This window comes from Alosa sapidissima, chromosome 16, assembly GCF_018492685.1.
Source record: "Alosa sapidissima isolate fAloSap1 chromosome 16, fAloSap1.pri, whole genome shotgun sequence".
In the NCBI taxonomy this organism is placed as follows: domain Eukaryota; kingdom Metazoa; phylum Chordata; class Actinopteri; order Clupeiformes; family Clupeidae; genus Alosa; species Alosa sapidissima.
This window is the reverse complement of record NC_055972.1, coordinates 16,627,082-16,646,888: the sequence shown is the minus strand read 5'-3', so window position 1 is coordinate 16,646,888 and position 19,807 is coordinate 16,627,082. Positions and strand designations below refer to the sequence as shown.

At 46.2% G+C, this 19,807-nt stretch overlaps 1 protein-coding gene across 7 annotated transcripts in view; it reads right to left on the bottom strand.

Annotated features, from left to right (window-relative positions):
• Positions 1–578: 578 nt before the first annotated feature.
• The window catches only part of tacc2 (transforming, acidic coiled-coil containing protein 2), a 72,087-nt gene continuing 52,858 nt past the window's right edge, over positions 579–19,807 (bottom strand). For all 7 annotated transcript variants that reach the window (XM_042065960.1, XM_042065962.1, XM_042065957.1 and 4 more), the window contains 18 exons: positions 18,947–19,071; positions 16,272–17,805; positions 14,443–14,503; positions 13,971–14,220; positions 12,911–12,960; positions 12,555–12,664; positions 12,188–12,338; positions 11,528–11,665; positions 10,671–10,766; positions 9,603–9,662; positions 6,885–7,016; positions 6,275–6,351; positions 5,006–5,049; positions 4,226–4,234; positions 2,967–3,127; positions 2,737–2,843; positions 2,367–2,487; positions 579–1,768 (listed from right to left, as the gene is read on the bottom strand). In XM_042065960.1, coding sequence (XP_041921894.1) covers positions 1,703–1,768; positions 2,367–2,487; positions 2,737–2,843; positions 2,967–3,127; positions 4,226–4,234; positions 5,006–5,049; positions 6,275–6,351; positions 6,885–7,016; positions 9,603–9,662; positions 10,671–10,766; positions 11,528–11,665; positions 12,188–12,338; positions 12,555–12,664; positions 12,911–12,960; positions 13,971–14,220; positions 14,443–14,503; positions 16,272–17,805; positions 18,947–19,071 — 3,292 coding nt within the window. In that variant the 3' untranslated portion in view covers positions 579–1,702. The remainder of the gene's footprint in view (positions 1,769–2,366; positions 2,488–2,736; positions 2,844–2,966; positions 3,128–4,225; positions 4,235–5,005; positions 5,050–6,274; positions 6,352–6,884; positions 7,017–9,602; positions 9,663–10,670; positions 10,767–11,527; positions 11,666–12,187; positions 12,339–12,554; positions 12,665–12,910; positions 12,961–13,970; positions 14,221–14,442; positions 14,504–16,271; positions 17,806–18,946; positions 19,072–19,807) is intronic.

Genomic DNA, 19,807 nt, shown 5'->3' with positions numbered 1-19,807 from the left:
AGCTTTAGGGTGAGCCACGGTCAAGGCAGCAGCTGATCTCTAGACCCCCATCGTAGCTGTATGTACCAGCAGCTTCTGGCAGGCCAGGCATGCACATCAGTGGCCTGGGTGGGGAGCGACAGCTCCATCAAGAGCTTCCCCCTTGGGTGATTGGTCATTATAACACTGCTAAAACAACCAATCTATTGGTAGCTTGAGACTGAAATTGGACTGGTATCAGAACAAAAACTACATTTTATGTGTATTTTTAAATGGCATACTGTGTACATATTTCCTGTGTTCTCTTGTCATATTCTAATTAAGAAAGTGAGAAATAAACAATATGGTCCCTATAGCATAACAAAACATGTAAGGTGTCTGAGACTTTTGCACAGTACAGTATGTTTTAAAACTTCATATTGCCCAGTTGATTAGGCCCAGCGCAAGTAGGATCCCTTGGTTCTTGGAATCCTTCTCTTCTTGGTTAATCTGGAAATGAATGTAGAATTTGCACCTGCTGTTCTGATGACTCCCAGAGGCACACTCTACTGTAGGATGCACCTGTATGGGCATGAAAGAAACTCCAGCTGTGACGCACGTCTTTTATTGCCATCCTTTATTGCACATTTTTTTTTTGTAAGCAGGTGCCATAGTAGCTGATGAGGGCTGTTCCCCAGCCCCAGGTGACACATCAACCGTAGCAGGATTAAGACAAGTCGATCCAAATTAAATTACACTTCTTAAAATCAGTACCATTGACAATAACCATAATAAGGTTAATTAATATCAAAATAAAATCCCCTGGAAAAAATAAAATCACATCGGTATCTGCTAAGAAGCCAGGAAGTATGTAAATGCACAGTATCTACAAAGGTACACACAGGAGGCGGTTTAAAACTTACAGAGTGTATCAAAACCAGCAGGTGGGTTTCATAATGTCTCTACTCAATGGGAGGCCTAATACAATATGTACAAAGAGGGACGTGGGTATTGTGTGGATACTCGTTCTATCACATGCAAGTAATGATCTCTCTTATGGTGGCAAGTGGCTCTTTTCATGATCACTGAATGAAGCGCTGATTAGCAGTCTACATGGGTGTCGTCGTGTTTCCTCGACATCTACTACTGTATGTTTCTCGGCGTTTCAGGCAGCCTCCTCAACAGGGAGGGAATGCAGGAGTTAGAGGGGTTAACAGTCGGCTCCATCAGTGGTCGTCATGGCGACACGGTTGGCGAGCAACCTCATCACTACATCATTCTCTCAGGCTCGTTCGCACACACTCTCTCTCTATCATGCCTTCTCTCTTGTCCACCACTCACTCACACACAGACGGGCAAACTCTCATTCAACATTTCTACTGATGGGGAGTACATTTCTAAAAGCTTTCACAAGACCCCTGATACAGCACAAGCCCCCCCCCCCCGACGCACCAAGTCACCCCTTGGTACACATGGAAACATCAAAATGTACAGATTAATTACAGTAGGATATACTGGACTCCCACTCTCAGAGAAGTCCTCCCATTCCAAGTGGGTGCGCTGTTGCCAGGCTACATGAGCAAAGTCAGTAGTGTAAAATCAGAAATCAAAAGGACTCGAGTCTGTTTGCCAACAGTGTGAAGGAAACATGGGACGTGGGGCTCTTCTGCCTCTGTGGTTTCTGAGATGGTCCTGGACGGTGTGTGGCAGGAGGAGGCAGAGGCATTAGCTCCCATCACCCTGGCTAGCTCTTCCCCATCTTGGCGATCAGCTCATCACAGATCTTTGTGAGCTCCTCGATTTCTTTGTTCTGTGTAGAGAAAGGTTTAAAAAGTTCAAAAACTGGAATATGGGTGTGTGTATGCAGTTTCTGCAGGAATATGAGTGTACAATGCAGTATTTCAAAAGAATACAGTCATTCATTAATTAGGTGTTCGCATTCCTCATACTGCATCTTATCTCTTATCTCATCGCAGTTGAAGCGTCAACAGACCTACTGTTGTAAATAAAACAAACAAGAGCACATCAATAATGATCTACTTATGAATGGATTAGGGTTCAAAATGATTGTTTTGATCGAGACAATCAGCTAGACCAGTGGTTCTCAAACTTTTCACAATGAGTACCACCCAATGAAAACAACGATCAGCATTAAAATACAGGTGCGTAGGCCAATTCAACTACATATTTTACATTGTTTTGTGTTGTCAAATCTTGAAAATGACACCTATGAAAAGACACCTTGGAGACTCCCTGAGTACCACTAGCGAGAGTTCACGTACCACCAGTGGTACCCGTACCACAGTTTGAGAACCACTGAGCTAGACAGCCAGTCAGAGAATAAGCCATTCAGACAGACAGGTGACCAGTACAGTATTTGCTAGCACCACTGAGCAAGCGCCACTGACCTTCTGTTCCAGTGTGCGCTCCAGTGAGTCCACCTTCATCTGCTCCTTTCTGAGACTGGCCTGGTAGGCCGCCTGCTCCTGTTTGGCCTTCGACCGCACCTGGGCGATGTCCGTATTGGCCCTGTACAGGAAAAAAGTGAGGGGTGTAGTGGTTATATATTTTGATCAAAATCTGTGTTTTTCATGGCATGATTCTGGCAAAGACTATCAATTAAGTTCAAGACTACTGTACAGTAAAAGCCCATTTACAGTATGCCTTTTTAATGGTTAGTTAGAATAGTAGCATGTGGCATACATCTGGAACAGGTTTGTTCTCCTGGAGGTGATTGTAACTGCAGTAAAGTCATTCCTGGATTTCTCAGCAACTCACTTGTCAAGCTTTTCCTCTGCGTGGATTTTCAGGGCCTGGTATCTTTGCTCCTCTTTCCTGACTCGTGACAAATATTCCTGAGCACACTTCTTCAAAACGTCCTCATTCTAGGAAAACAAGTCAACATTTTTTTTGGGTTAGACAAAATGGCTGCACTTTCCAACACAGTGGCTTGGATGTGATACTGTTTTGTCTTGTTTCTCTAAAATGTTTTACAAACGTTGTCAAACCTTCCGGAAGCCTTCCAGCACGTCCTTCATCTTCTCGTAGCGCCGGAAGAGGTCGGCTAGTGACTTCTCCACAGAGTTGAGGTCAGCCAGAGCCTGGTCTTTCTCCACGATCAGCTGCTGGATGGTGTGATGTGACAGCGACTTGTCCCTCTGATCATCCTCTGAGACACACAGACGCACACACAAAGACACACAGACACACACACACACACACAGAGTAATTAGAGAGAGTGCCACATCCATTAAAACATGCATTGGGCACATGCTTTCACTCATTGTCACGAGTGAACTCTTTTTGACGTGTCTCTCAGAACTTTGTCTGGACACACTGCTCCAACAATCAGCAGTCAATGCCACCAAACTGAAACATCCACCAGTCGTTAGGTGTTGTGGTATCGCTGTGCTGAGCTCTCTGATTTGTTGTAGCTTGTTGGCCAAATGTGGAGAAACCTTAAGACTTCTTGGATGAGGATACAAATTGGAAAAAAGAAACACAAACCCACATCACCCAGGGTCCTGATGACCAAATATGGATATGAATCTGGCCCTTAGTTTAATTCTGGGTCCCCGGATGAAGCATGCACACAAAACATAGATTCAACAATGAGGGGAAGAGGTGTGCTGCTGGGATGTAGCTGTATTACTGTATGAGTTCCTGACAAATCCTTGTGTGCGTTGTATAGTGTCATTGAGTTAAGAGCTGTTATCTAACCCCCTCTATACTTTTTTTTTAAAGTATATTGTTTTGGGCTTTAATGCGACAGAATAGTGGAAAATGACAGGAAGTGAGTGGGAGAGAGAGTCGGGGTGGGATCCGGAAAGGACCACAGGGCGGGAATTGAACCCGGGTCGTCGACATACGGTGCAGGTGCCCCAGCCAGTTGCGTCACGGCTGGGGCCAACCCAATTGACTTATAACCTTTCCCTCTCCTATGCAGCTCTTTAGCCATTCATGTAACAAGCTTTCTATGCAAAGTGTGAGAGGATAAGCAAACTGTAAGACATTGGGTGAGTCAAGTAGAACTGGAGCTGTGGTGTAAATACTGTGTTAAAAATGTTAAAAGTGTAATCTCTGTAATGTCAATGTGATGAACGATCTTAAACATACGAGGACAAACAAACATGGAATTATGGAATTACGCGGGGAATGACAAATGGAAGACGTGTTATTTAGGGCGTCCACAGTGCCCTGCATTCCTAGTCAACACGCAGACTGGACACAGAGAACACAGAAAGAGGGAAAGTTCTTCTTTACTTACCAGGCATGCCTGACTCATTGGTATATGAAATATATACAGGCAAAGAGGGGAGCAAAACAGAAAGAAGGGAGTGCGTTAAGACAAGCAAGGAGCGTGTGTACGGTGAAGGAGGAGTGTGTTGTCAAATGAAAAACAACCAAACAACTCTTCTGACAAAAGTAAGTCAAAAAGATGAAGAGTCTATGAGAGGCAACTTAAAAAGATAAATAGTAAAAAAAATAATAGATAAAAGTAAAAATATATATTGAAATGAAAATATATCATTTGTATATAAAAAGCATAAAGAAAAGGAAAGAATGGAGTGAGCATAGTAACAAAAATGACGTTTTGCAAAAATTTTTCAAAATCAGCATTCCTCAGGTTGAACAAAAAGGTCTCTTCAAATAGCAGGTTCTTAACAGGGACATCACAGGCCCTGACAAAGATCATCCACCAACGTGTGTTCCATTGAAAGGGGCACATAAGTCAATGCAGCCAATTAGAGCTGAAAGATTTTAAGACAGGCATGTCAAAGAATTGGACACAAGCAACTGAAATCAACAAGGTGTGTTGTGTTGTCACGTTGGTGCCAGGAAAGAAATGGTGGAAGACGTCGGAGCAAATCTCAGTTTGGACAGAGTGTGGGATGTGCGAACATCTCAGGGTGCAATGTGTTTGGACCACTGGCACAAGATTACGTCAGCAAAGACAGCCACAAGGGGCACAGTAATTGGTGTGTGCTAAAGGACTCAGACCATTTCGATTCCCAGCCCTTGTTTGCAAACTGTGTTTCGCACTCACCGATCATCTGTGCAATGGTCTTCTCATACTCGGCCACAATCCGCCTACGAGAAAGAAAAGAACAGTGGAGCAAATCAAGTGAGCCCACAGAGGAACCATCTCTAATTAAGCATTTAAACAACTCTCTCTGCACCATAGCTTACAGTGCTAAATTGCTAGGAGTGGAAAACTTAAACGGTGAACTTGAGAGGGCTGGGTTAATGGGCTGATGGCGGGACCACTAAATAAAATGGGCATCTGAGGGCAAAGTGTATTAAGCTTCCCCAGAGCGGCGGCTAAATCCCATTTCTCTGTGTGCCGAATAGCCAAAGGGACCGGTTTGCTGGGGATCCCATGGAACTGGCAGCCTATTGTGCACATCAGGAGAGAGCCAAAGGCAGGGCTTGTTTTGGGAAAAGCAGGTTGCCGGGGCAAGGTAAGCGGATGGATTAACAATGCTTCCTCTTAGCCCCTTAGTCCTTTCTTATCCTGATCCCAATCAGACTAATGAAGTAAGCCCTCATCTTATCCACACTAACAAGGCACAGTCCAGCTGGCCCACTCCAACCACCCCCTACCATCCCCCCAGCATCCCCACCCCACTACCTCAACCTCTTCCTCTCTGCTTCCATTGTCCAAGAGGAGAGGGTGGGGGGAACACCATGCGGCTTGACCCTCAAGACTATGACTTCTGCTAGCATCTCTTCTTGCTCATTTTTGCACCGTTGGTGTAAAGATGTAAAGAAGTGTATCGATGTAATACAAAGTGAATACAGCAGCCACTACATTTTCTAAGGAGAGAATGTGAAAGAACTGTGACTAATAGAAATTCAAATAAATGTCCTAAATAGTTTCTTTTCAACAAAATTCCACTAGCCCTGTCCTCCCTCTAACAATATTACAGGCAAGAATCCAAGCTTCTCATGTCTGTTCCTCCTCCCCGTCTCTCTAGTAGAGCTACCTTCACTGAGCCCACTACTAAACTGCTGCATGCTGGGTGCACACGCCAGCCCTCATCATCTTCCAGGTGGGCTAAAAACATACCATAATCCTCCTCTTCACACATCATCCTTCATACTCTCCAAGATGTCAATTCCTCCCATTACCTGCAAAAGCATCACACCTTAATGCCCCTTTTAATTGGCTTACTACTCTCGGCCCGGCTTTAGAGGAGAGCGAAGGGCGATATGTGTGCGGAGGAGAAAGGGCCTGGTGAGTGGGTGCTAAATATAGCCTGCTGGGGAGTGCACTATCATTACATACAGTAGTGGCACACACACGCCATCTCACCTCATTTCCACCACTTCCTGTCGACTCTCCTCGTATTTCCTCTTCCACTCCTGCACCTCCTTCTCTTTGCCCACGATCTGATTACAGAGGGAGGGGGGAAAAAACACAAACATAGGAAAACATGTCAGGCATTGTGGAGCAACACACTTCAACACCTATTCTCCTCGGTTGAGGGGCCTGATTGCGGCTCTGCGTAGTTGACATGTCTGAGGAAAAGAGGCATTCCGCCCCTGATGGCACCACACAAACACAGAGGATGTGTCCACCCTTAAGAGTGCCAGATGCATGAACACTACAGCTATGTGTACTCTAATGGGTCAGTACGTATAACAAAATGGGTTTATGTACATAAAGCTTGTTTTGTGTTCCGCAAGTTGCTGTTGGTGAATTGTCTTGATTAGAAGATTTGGAGGTGGTGTAGACCACCACCTGGCGATCTGGCAACTCGGGTTCTAGTCCCGGTCAACATGTATATGTATGTTGCTATGGATAAAAGTGTCTGCTAAGCCTTATCTTTACCTTTAAGATAAAATACTAATATGGATGAACATATGAGATGTATCCTTAAATTGTGGCACTATATAAATAAAGCTGAATATTGCAGACAGACCTCCTCTCGGGCGATGCCCAGGGAGTGATCCAGTTCCCGGGGTAGATAGGGGCTCTCTCCCTCGCTGTATCCAGGCCGCGAGTACAGGGAGGTCTTGGAGACCACGTTCTCCGCAGGCGACGACACCTCCCTCTATGGATGGGTTTGGGGAGTGGAGGGTGGGGTGAAGGTGACAAAATACAGTGGAACACTTCGTTAGAGGGTGGTCTATGGTGGTAATGACGAGGATCACTTTTTAAGGAATGCAACCACATACAGTACACACACGCAAACACACACATACACTTCAGGAGTGTAAAGCAACCCAAGGCGCTGGATTCTCTACAAGGTCTATGAAGCAAAGCATTTAATGCATAAAGCCGATGGGAGCAGGGGTTACAGCTATGGTTCCCACAGTTGCAAGTAGCTGGAGTGAGGTTCCTTGGCTATGATGGGTCAGTCCTTCATTGTCGTTGCCATTCTGCGATTGGCTGACAATGACCGAAGCAAAAATGATCAGATGCTCAGCTGCGATTGGCTGGGGGGAAAGAGGAAGGGGTTGCTAATTGCTCCCCTCAGTTGGATTGTTCCCTTTATTGCTGCCAATGGGTCACTAGCATATATAGCTTCCTTAGATAGAAACAGTGATACAGCATCTACTTCCCAGTATTCAGAAAAGCCATATTCATGATGTCCATGTCAACACTCAAGTCAATTAGACCACAAACCGCCAATAACTATACTAAAGGGTAACCCCTAAACACCTTCAGAAATTAAAATCAGAGTAGGAATTAATAAATTGCATTAAAATCTAGATAAACACTAACAGTCAGACAAAACTCGACAATCATGCCCACTTTACTGTACTTATTACTAAAATACTTAGGAGAACAAAAGAGTATGTTCCTTTGTCACAATAATTCCACATGCTCGTAAAATTCCTAAAATGTCCCTGAAGTCACCTGCTGAGATGAGCTGATTAAGCCATTCCCAAACAATTAGATGATCTGATTAAATATTTTCCTTATGGATTATAGAGAGGGGGTGGGAGCGGGGAGTTGGCCTGTTCTGGAGGGCCCAAACTGCCTTTATCTTCACACCTCTTGAATTTCTCTACATACTGTACGTACAGCTCATAGTCATTATGGGGATGGGGAAGCCTTAGGCCTTCATGTGGACCTCCAGAACAACAGCCATACTATCCAGTTCTACAGCAAAGAGTTCTGCTTCAATCCCTCAACCCAAACCCCACTCCACCTTCAGTCTGCGTGGTCCTTGGGGGGAGCTCGTGCTCGTCTGGCCATGCAGAGGGTATGAACCAAAACACACACATCGTTAATCGGTGGAGCAGGCTCACCATAGGAAGAGGTTCTGAGTTAGTGCTCTGTGAGTGAAAGTGAGTGCTTGGTGTGTGTATATGCAATGACCTGTTCATGTGGTGTTATCCTTAATATTTTTTTCTGCATGACATTGCAGATAAGAAAATAGATTTGTATTATAAATCACTCCTTTATTTTCCATACATAGAAAAGTATGACCATACAGAAAAAAAAGTTTATTAGTACGCAGTTACTGTTAAAGTGACTGTGACTTGTGGTATTAAGGCATACTGCCAACTACAGCTACTCTACTGTAAGTAATGTAGAGGTGGACTAGGGCGAATCACGCACGCACTTGGTCATCACGTACCAGCCATGGGTATTTGTGTACATGTGCATACATGTGAGTAATCTGAAAGCTGGACAAAGATATCATGAGTCCCAACATTGGGAAGAAGAGGTCTAGGTCTGTGTGTTTTGTAGGTTTGTTACTGTTAATGTTAAAATGATTGTGAAAGTGTAAACACGGTGAGATTTGTTAAAAACATAAACAAGGAAAGTTAATAACATTAGTGTCACGTGAACATATCTGTGCAGTGCGAGAAGATCAGGGTCTTAGTTAGTTAATAAGTTAGTTATTCAATTAGAGTGGCAATGTGAAGCCGTAAACCTATGGACATGTGGGTTATCTGACCAATGTACAGTTCAATGGCAACATGCAACATGACCTCAGTTTATGTGGAGCAAGTTAGTTGTTATGGTGGAGATATTGTGCCGACAGTCTCAAGCAAACAGTTCCAGCATCAAACACAGTACTGTATCACAACTATTTAAAAGACTCTGCATTACTACTAGAAACGTAAATACTAAAATGAAGATGCATGCAATTCCCAGTTTCACAGCCTGCGCAAACAGCTATGTTCATCTCTACAGATACCATACCAGACTTATACTTGATCCTGAGATCCAACCATGATGACTAACAGAACAAAATGACCATAATAATTTTGACCATGTAACACAGCCACATATATCCATAATCACCAGGATATGCATTTGAGGCAGGGTCATGGTTAGAAATGTTCCTGACTGGCTTTAAACTTTATATACATTCTAAATAAACACAATCTCAAAGTTGGTGGATGTATAAGGTGGGGTCAATATATAATTAGATATTCCATGAACGTTTAGAAAAGGTCAGTGAGAACCTTGACCATGGCTATCATAAGGTCCTTGGGGGGAACAGACATGAGTATTTTCAGGGGAGGGTGAGGTTGGAGGTTGACTGGGTTAACATTAGGGGACTGGCAGTTTTCCTGGATAGGAGGGGAGGTGGGCATTATTAGTGGGGAAAGGGGCATGTGTTTGTGTGTGTGTGAGTGGGGTGGTGGGGGGCGGGGTGGGGAGTCTGTCCTCTTACTTTTGCCGCGGGTGAACCGTTGCGATTCCACCTCCGAGTGCTGGGCTTCTTGAGACGAGACTGTGGAGCGTGCGAGACACAAGTGTGAGACTGACAGGGGTGTGCAGGAGTGTTGGGGAACACACAACGTTGGGGTGCGGACCAGGACCACTGACAAGTCACAACTCTCAGCACCCCCGCCCCCCCCCCCACCTCCCCTCCTTCAACCCCCCATCCTCCAAACCTACACAGACTCCATTACCTACACTCTTTTGGATGCCTGGCAGCACCCTACGACAAGCAGCATTCCTCCAAAGTGTCACCATCTCATCCAAAGCACATCATCATACCTCAAGGATGACCTGATGTTACTGACCACAGATCAGCTATAGAGCACCACAGGGCCACCAGAGTGGTGCTGCTCCACGGTTAGCTCAATGTTAGTTCACAATCCATTCAGAAAGCAAGAAAGTGACATGGGACATAACAGACAGAGCACTCAGCAGAAGAACTTGCCACCAGCAGGGGGTGGTATTTTACTACCAAATCCATATGATGCACAGCTTAGGGTTGGTAGTTTCTAATGGGGGAGGGGGTGCATCCCAAGTCACTTTGATGTTTCTTTCAGCTTCTACAAGCAGCATGCATGTTTAATAACTGGAGGTTCCAGGGAAGAGACACACCTCTACTAAGGAGGGTGTCTATTTTGGGGAGGAGACGAGAGCCAGTCCAGGGTTCGGGTTGGGAGGGTGGGGTGGACAGCCAAGTTAGAGATGTCACATGGGGGAACCAGAAAGTCATTGTGATTGGTTGGAGGATTGATATCCACTGGGTTGAGGTATTGTTGGTTATGGGGACACACGCCCACACACACACGCACACACACACACACACACACACACATTAACCTGGTGTGGTGGATTCAAGGAAGAGGTAGAGAGGATGAAGCACACCCATGCTCAAATACACACACACACACGCAAATAAACACTCAATCGCACATGCACTTGCATGTGCAGGAGAACACACACAGGCGCACACACACACACACGCGCACGTCAGCAGGTTCAGGCTGATTCAGCGCAGTACCTGTTTGGGGGATACATTGGCTAGGGAGGGGCTCTGAGAGATGCTCTTGGCTACCTGCAGAGCCTCCATCCTCAAGGCAGCAAGAACCAGCTCCTCCTGGGACACGGTTGGAGGGTGGAGGAGAGTGGAGGGGGGAGGGGGGAGGAGGGAAGGGCCCAGGAAGAGGGGTGGGGGTGGGGGGCGGAGGTGGAAGGGTGACGGGAGAGAGGGGTTAGAGCACACACGTCACACAGACAGGGACACCTCGCAGAAAAACTAGACCGGTACAAACAAGGACACTCACACACACTCTCTCTCGCTTTCTTACACATGAACATTCACCCCCACAGTGACAGTGAATTTGCAAAAGAAAGAAAGACATTACTGCTCTATTTCCATTGTCCATGGACACAGTCATCATTTACAGCCACTGATGCAACGGTAATGTCCAAAGCCTGCACATGGTGGCTGCTAGCTATGGATGATATTACTGGGCAAAGCTGTATGACAGCACCTCAAACAGCTGACAGGGAGGTTAAATAATCTGGAAATGGATTGCAGTCTAAATAAAAAACTTGGCAGACTCATGGACCATGGAAACACAGCTGTCAATGGCTTCACACATCAGCAACAAAAATGTGATTTTTTTAAAAGTAAGAAGGTAAAAGGAGAGAAAGAGAGAGAGATAGATAAGAGATGGGCATAAGAAAAGAAGACACAGAAGAGCACAACACCTCCACACAGTGCACACCAGGAACCATCTCCACCACAAACACTGGCTGAGAAGACAGGGCAACTGGGGGGCAGTTGGGAGAAGAGGGGGTAATAGGAGTGAGCGCAGGGGGGTCATTCTTTTAGGCAGGCCGCTCTCTACACACCTGGAGTTTTTGGGCGAAGGCGGTGGGGTTGGTCTCAGCCAGGTCAGGCTCCATATAGCTGAGCTGCTCGCCTGAATCAGCCAGCCTGTCTAAGAGGGGGAGGGTGGAGGGGTCGGCAGCGACCTGCGTGGGGGGCTGCTGCCGCCGGACCCAGAGGACAAGGAGGAGCAGCAGGACGAGGAGGAGAGTGGAGGAGTGGGGATCAGCAAAGCAAAGCAAAGCAGCTGGTCAGAGTTTTGCATGGAGATCGTTCAGTAGCCTAATGGTTGTTCCACAGGCAGTTCTACTGTGGTTTCTCTCAGTTAGGCTTTGTAGGTAGGGTACAAGGCGCTAAGGTTAAAGTGGGGAAGGTAAGCTAAAGCTAATGCTATTTATTCTACTAGGGCTCTCTCTCGCCCTCTAATGGTCACAATTAAATTGGCATGTTTTTAAGGGGACAATGCAAGCAAGCACTGGAGTGATCTGAGGTCTAGTAATTAAAATGAGAGAAATACTGTTTGCTGCTTATTACATAGAATTTAGTCGCTCCATTAAATCTCCATGTCTGTGATTTACTTGTCTGTGTGGTTTGCAAAGTATGTTCTTATTCAAAGCAGGACTCTCATGAAGAGAGTGGATGGGAAGAGGGCACTGGTTGGGTCCAGTGGGTCAGATACTCACCGCTCCGTCGCGCTCTGTGGCGTGTGTGTGGGACTCGCTCTCTCTCTTCCTGCTCTTCTCTGAGGCAGAGCCTTCAGGGGCCGTGCGGGACGTAGACAGCACCGGCGACTTGGAGCTGGCCGTGATCTGGGCCTCCATCTCCTCAAAGCTCCTGTGTGTGTGTGTGTGTGTGTGTGTGTGTGTAGAGGTGTTTGAGAGAGAGAGAGAGAAAGACATAGTGAAAGAGGAGAGAGACAGATAGAGAAGGGGAAGGAAAGAAAAATGGAGTGCACAATGATCAATTCACAATCCTGAATTCACTATGATTTTATGAGCATGTCCTAAATAAGTATGCGTATAACATATGTAAGTGTATGAATGTGTGTACCCTGTGCAGGGGGAGCTTGGTTCTGACCCTTGCATGTCAGAACTCTTGCTTGCGCTGTCAGTCACAGAGTCCAGCTTTAGGTACAGAGACGGCTTCTTTGAGGACGGAGGCTAGAAGAAAGGCAGTGGATCCGGAGTATGAAAGTATTCTATGTCACAAACTGCACCAGTCATCGATATGTGAACCTTCTGTACATATGCCATTTGTCAGCATTATATACATATAGAGGTAAGACACACCCACATGCAAACACAACTAATAGCCAAACAGATGACTCCATATCTGTACGCTTTGTATGCATGTACCTAGATATTCTTTATACTGGTGCAAAGCAGATGACCACAGGCTGTACTTACAGGCGTGCCAGTGCCAATCTTCTCCATGTATTCAATCTCATAGTCTGTCGCTGTAAAGAAAAGAAAGGACACATGGAATGAGACATGAGAAAGAGAGACAGAGCGACAGAGCTCTCTTTTTCATCAGCCTTCATGCTCTAGTGGGACACAGACATGACAGGACCCCGGCCCTCTCTCTGCATGCAGCCGCAGCGGATCTATCACAACCCACCAGAGGGGCATAGATATAATGACCTGACTGAGCCACACTGCCCACACTGCATCTGCATTGGCCAGACAGACAGACCCTGGGCAGTGAGGTCTGCAGTGGGGCTGTTAACTCTGACCCAGTTTGCCCAGATTACCCAGCAGCCAGAGCCAATCGCTTGGGCCAGTGGCACAGTGGGGCTTCGATAAGGCATTTGTCAATTATACGGTAGTATTGGACAGTTTGGTCAGTTGACCTCATACAGTGTGTGGTTATGTATCCATTGAGGAATACTGAGTAAGTGTAAAAAATAGCCCACTTCCCTGTGTTTAGAGATGTTTCTTTAAAAACCTGAGGGTCAGACAGAAAATGACTTTGCAAATCAGCTGGACTGAAAGCCTCACTATCCCCAGTAGGGACTTGCAGAAGGATGCATCTACGCCAATAGCAATGAGGCTAGACTTGGATCATTCAGACTTAATTCCACATAAACTTTAATACCTCATAAAAAGGGTAATCTGAAGTACTTTAAAGTAATACCTTAAATATGCACATTAATGACCTTCTGTCAGTGCACTAGTTTAAATTAATGCATTTTATTCCTGTACTCAACCTTCAATTTGTACACCCTCGAGCAAATTAATTAAAATAAAACATGAAATAAAGGAGGAATGGTCCATTTATTCAACACGAGAAACAAATTGTGGTTATAAGTGGAAAATAATGGCCAGATACAATATGTTTTTAGTCTGGGAAAGTAAAAAAGATCCTTGTGAGCTTCCTCTATTCTCAGATGGCTGCAAACTTGTTTCAATTCATTTGCACAAGGGTACAATTCATCCTAAAATACAGCGTACACACACACACACACACCATTGTTCTCGTTGACGAACGCCGTCAGGTCGGAGGGCTGCGGATAGTCCTGGACGTCGGAGGTAAGCTCTGCCTCCACGTCGTGGCGAGCGGTCCACTTCTGGTTGGTGGAGGCCAGCTTCTCCTCGTCAGTGGCATGGTCCTGTGTGGGGGCAGGAGGGGGGTCAGGCGAGTCCAGATCCAGAGGATCCTGCTCGGGATGATGCGAGTGGGGGAGGGGGGAGGCATGCGACGAACACACAGGACAACACTGTTATGATAGGATGGTGACCGTGAAGAGAAAACACAAATTCACCCTAAGTAGAGCCCCACGGTTTTCTGTTCTCATGTAAGAGTGTGTGTGTGTGTGTGTGTGTGTGTGTGTGTGTTTGTACTGTCTACATCTACATTTGTGAAGGCTACTCATGCATTTGTGCACTGTACAAACATGCTTTTCAGTGGCCAGAGGCGAGCTCTTCGAGACAGCTCTTACCTGGGTGGCTGGGTCAGTAATTGGGGACCTCTTTGGTGACCTCTTCACCCTGAAAGTGTTGCTGAAAGACAGGAAAGAGACGGAATAAAGGAACGAGTCAGATGTGACCATGGCTTCAACATCCTCTCATGGTAACATTTTGCATCTCATCTTGCAACTTTTGCAAACTGTATGTAGGCAGGAGAAGGAGACGGTGGTGAAAAGGAGACTATATTTGATCATGGCTTCATCCCTTTGTTGCTATTTTGAGATCAGTCATTGAGCATCATTAAAGCTCACAATCTCAGCAACTTCAAATCCCAAGACATACTGTACTATACATACCTGATTACTGGTAAAGAAGCCTGGTAAAGGTGGATGCATTCAGAAAAAAATGGTTCAATATTGAGTTTCTTTGGAGTTAAAATAGTGTTAAAAGTCACACAAGTCTCGTAAGTGAATAGGGCTGTCTGTGAAGTGATGGGTGAAGTTGTCATTCCTGTGACAATAAATCAATTTATATTTATTAATGGAATACATTATCTGTAGTGCATAACTCAACTGAATATGTCATGGATTAGTTTTATGTGATTATAATACCCCTCAAGTTGCCTCAACATGACTCAACAAAATGTAAAATATAAAAATAATGAGCAGCATGTTTGTGTCATCTATGGTAGCCTAGCCTACTAATAATTCCTGAGAAACACAATAGATGTATGAATGAAAATAGTTTTTGTCTATTTCTCAACACAGTAACTCCATAACTGTAAATTAGAGGTAGTGAGGAAGATTTGTCCTCATTTGTCCTCCAACATGTTGTTTACATTACTTATATAGATCACCACCTAATCAGGATTTTCACCAAAGAAAAAAACTACTACTATACTAATATAATTGAATCAAGCGGCACCGCAACAGGTTAGAAGAGCTAGCAGTTGATAAAGTATACATTAAAGATATTTCTGAAAAACGACATTAAGATGATGTGCTTTAGTTAGGCAGTTTGTGATGATGTTGAATGTTTTGCTAGTGAAAATGTTTTAGTAAATGGTGTAAATTTCTGAATGAATCAGTTGTCTTCTACTTACAACAGACAACACAGAGAGGACAAACTGTTGTTCTTTCTGTGACCCAGAAGCAGAGACAGACAGACAGACAGGTGACAGGGGGACTGACAGAGAACAGCAGTATGCAAGAGAAGACAAAATGTACATACAACACAACACACATAAACACAGAGAGAGAGAGAAACATACCGGTACACACAGATACACAAACACAAAGAAACACACACACTCTCTCTCAGCTGAATGCTAAACATAGCTGGGGTTCCATCCAAAGGAATCATCTTATGGCAGCTAAAGTAAATGTGAGTCTGTGTACATTTCCATACACAATTTATTCTCATTAGAAATAGACATTCTCGTAATCAAGGGAGGAGTTGGAAACACCTGGCAGCGTTACAAACATACGGTTGTCAGGGCAACTGACAATGGAGACACCTAATAAAATTGTACGCATTGTTAGTTGCATTTTTTATTACCTGACTCTGGAGTTAACTCACCCCCCTTAATTTTTTTTTTTTCAATTATAAACTTTTATGCACATTATTGGGCAAAACGCACATCAAAAAGTTGGATGGAAACCCAGCTACTGTCACAATTAGAACTAAATGTGTACAGGTGGTGTAAATGTAAACACACACAGTTCTGAAACTAAGACAAGACAGAACTACAGGAAACTCAGATCAGGCAAAATCGTTGTGTATGGACACAGCACGTGTGTGTGTGTGTGTGTGTGTATTTGTGATAGCGCTGTGTTGGGTTATGTTTAAACAGCAAACTTACGACTTGATTGGTTTCTTCTTCTTTGCTAGTTTGTTCTGGTTTTGATCCTCCAGCTCCCCGACATTGTCATTGTCATTTTCATTGTCATTAGCTGACACGTCAAACGTAGAGGGCTTGGGTGGCGAGCTGGTCATCTTGTTGGAGGACTTGAAGGGGTCGATGGAGTCAATGGCGTCCTGATCGAAACTGTAGCCGCCCTGGGAAAGGCGTGGGGAGTTGGGGATAACGCTTTGCGTCGACGAGAATGGGTTGAAGTTGGGGTCGTCCCACTTGTTGGGGTCGAAGTTGTAGCTCCCCTTGGGGATGGGAATGTCATCCTCGTTGTTGGCTGTAGGCGCGGCAGGTGCGTTGTCCAGCGGTTCCAGCCGTGGCGGCGGGGCGGCCTTCTTCAGGCCGAATTTGGGCTTGCGGAGGGGCATCTTGGCGCCGGGCTTCTTCCCCAGCTTCTTGGGCGGCGGCGCAGCACTAGGAGGAGTCTCTCCGCTCTCCTCCGAGTAGTCGAACTCCAGCCTGACGGGCTGGCGCTTGTTCAGCGGCTGCTCCTCCGCGCTCACAGCACTGACCGCTGGGACGGAGATCGGGGTCTCCTCGTCTGGGACAGCCGGAGCTGCAGTGGCCGCAGTGGCAGCGGGTACGGGCTTCTCAGCCGGGTCGACTCCCGAGCTGAAGGTCTTCCTGGCGAGCTCAGGCGAGTTGGCGATCTTGCTGCCGCCGGTACTGAATGGGTCGATGTCCTCAAAGTTGTCCGGGTCCCATCTGTAGGATGCCGGGGGTGGGATGGGGGAATCTTCGTCCGGGACGGGAGTGGACTTTGGGGTGGGCAGAGGGGTCTCCTCTGGGCAGAGGGTGGCTGTGGGGGCAGCAGCAGCAGGGACAGGGACAGGAGCAGGGCTGGGAGGGGTGGTCTCCTCTACCAGAGGCGGAGGACTGTCCACTCGTGGTTTCACCCGGTTCCTCCGGAGAGTTCCCCCGGGGCTCGGGGTGGCCGAGGAGCCGCACTGCTCCTCAGCAGCCTGCAGGGGGCTCTCCGCTCTGGGCTTGGCCTTCTTCTTCCCCTCCGGGGTGCTGCTGGAGGAAACGGACTTCGGCGAGGTGCTCTCCGGGTTGGAGTTCTGCCTGGACAGGGGCTTCTTCTTCAGGGAGCCCGGTCGGGTTTTCTTGGCCCGGCGGAGAGTCCCAGGAGCACTCTCTGTGCCCACACTGAAGGCCTCGGCCTGCTGGTTCAGAAGCTTATCCGACCCGAACTTGGACTTATCCTCGGGGCCTGGGCTCTGGTCAAGCTCTCCCGCCTGGAGACTGAGCGAGCGGGCCAGGGGGGTCCGGCTGGATGGCGCTGCCTGGAAAGCGGACTCGGGGAACTCGTTGGCTAGGAGGCGGTCGAGGTCGTAGGCTCCGCTGGCGGCGATGGGCTTGTTCTCGTCGAAGCCGATGGAGTCGGAGCGGCTGAGTTGCCCTGGGTGGGTGGTGTCTTCAGCAGCGGCCTCAGTGAGAGTGACGTCCGCTACTGACGCAGAGGCTGAGCCAGAAAACACACCTGGGGGAATAAAATGGAAAAGCCTTAATATACAACTAGCACATGATTCGTTATCTAAATCTCATTATAATATAATATCAATACCGGTACTAAAATTCTCATTCTACCTTTTAACTACCGTTTCATCTTTAATCTCTCTTTATCTAGTAATTAATTATCTACCCTTGTAAAGTGGTAAACTGGTTGTGTGACCATCAGGATGTGGATATTCTGGTTCCAATGTGTGTGTGAGAGAGAGGGAGTATATGAGTGCATTCAGCCAGCCTTTGAGTGAAAGAGTAATATCTAGCTAAGATAAAGGCATCACAGCTGGCTCTGACGCTACTAATTATAATGATTAATGGGGCTGCATTATTTAAGAGCTAACCCCTAGCCAGAAATATACGTTATGAGAATTATTAGCATGGAGAAAGCTTTGGGATGAAGATTCACATCTCTTTAATTCCAAGTTTTAACCATAAGAGAAGACACTTTAGGAAGTAGGAAGAATGTCAGTCGTACTGTCTGTACAAAAGACTCCGTTCTTTCCGGTAAGTGTAATACCAACGCCTCCCTGCAGAGGTCCTCAGTGGACAAAGAGGACTTTCTATGAGCCTGTCAACACAGCTACATATATATTGTGGAAGGTAAAGGCCAACAACGATGGAGTTTATTGTTTTATTACTGACAGATTTATAGAATGACTTGCTATCAGACTATCTTCAGCTAATAATTTAACATGTCTAAAACATTGTATTTGTGTCTGTAGAGGTTCAACCTGAGCAGTCTGCTTTCCTCTGATAAGACCTGCTTACAGGGACTCCTGCAGTTACTGCACCCCTTACACAAAGACCCCCTAAATGACAACAAATAATTCACCCATGGACTTAGCTCCCTCACCGATAACATTCAGGAACCATCCTGTGTGTGTGTTCCTGTGTTTGTTAGCACACAGGCCTTGAGCTAGACAGAGGGTATGTGGATGAACATGCTTACTAGCCTGCTACTACTGGCCATTAATATTTCACCTTAGAAAACCTCATTGTGATAAATCTGCATGCTAGTCCTTAGACCTCTGTGGAAAGTGAACTGTGTAGTGTGTTTAGGTAGGGGCTTTCTGATAGACCAAATGTTTGTGTAATGTGGATGCCAGCTTTCTCACCGGTGTCTTCAGACAGCAGAGACTGCGAGAAGGACTCTGCTTCAGGAGGAGGCAGCACGGGGGACGCAACCTTCACTGGGGTGGTGGACTCAGGGGTTTCAAAGGCTCCGTCAGAGTCAGAGCTCCTACAGGAGAGAGAGAGAGAGAGAGAGAGAGAGAGAGAGAGAGAAGAGAGAAGAGGGGAAGGGGAGGGAGTTAATATCTCTGGATCTATGATGCTGCCAGACAAATTGCATCTAAACATTTGTGAGAACACACAAGATCCTTCATCTACGCCCACAACAAATGGTCATCATAGGTGTAAAAAAGGCCCCCTAGAGACCCTCCAGCAATAAAACCAGCCTACATCTTCTGAGACACACAGATATCTCAGAGTACATGTCATGCAGCCTTAATCTCAGTATATGAGGTCATACATCAGCGATGACCGGTGCTGGTGGGAATGTTTATGGTATTATTTCCTCATGGTGGTCTCAGGGCCGTGTAAACAAAAGCCCTGGTGTGCCAGCGTTGCTGTTTGAGCATCCCCAGTGGATTATCAGGGCTGGGAATGAAAGCGCTGAATCTGCAGCCGAGAGACAGAGCTTCAGCCCGCTGCAGCAAAGACATCTTTGCTCCAACCTCTCCCCTCTCCAGCCCTCTCTCTCATACACACACACACACACACACACACACACACACAAACACACACACAACCTGCAGGTCCATTTCCAACGCTGACAATTGAGTCAAACACAACAGACAGATGCACATGCAGACACAGATGGAGTGACACACAGTAATCAGAGACATTTATCAAAAAAGTGGTAATTTATCAAAAAGTGGTAATTTATCAAAACTGCTTGATGTGGGTAGTATGCT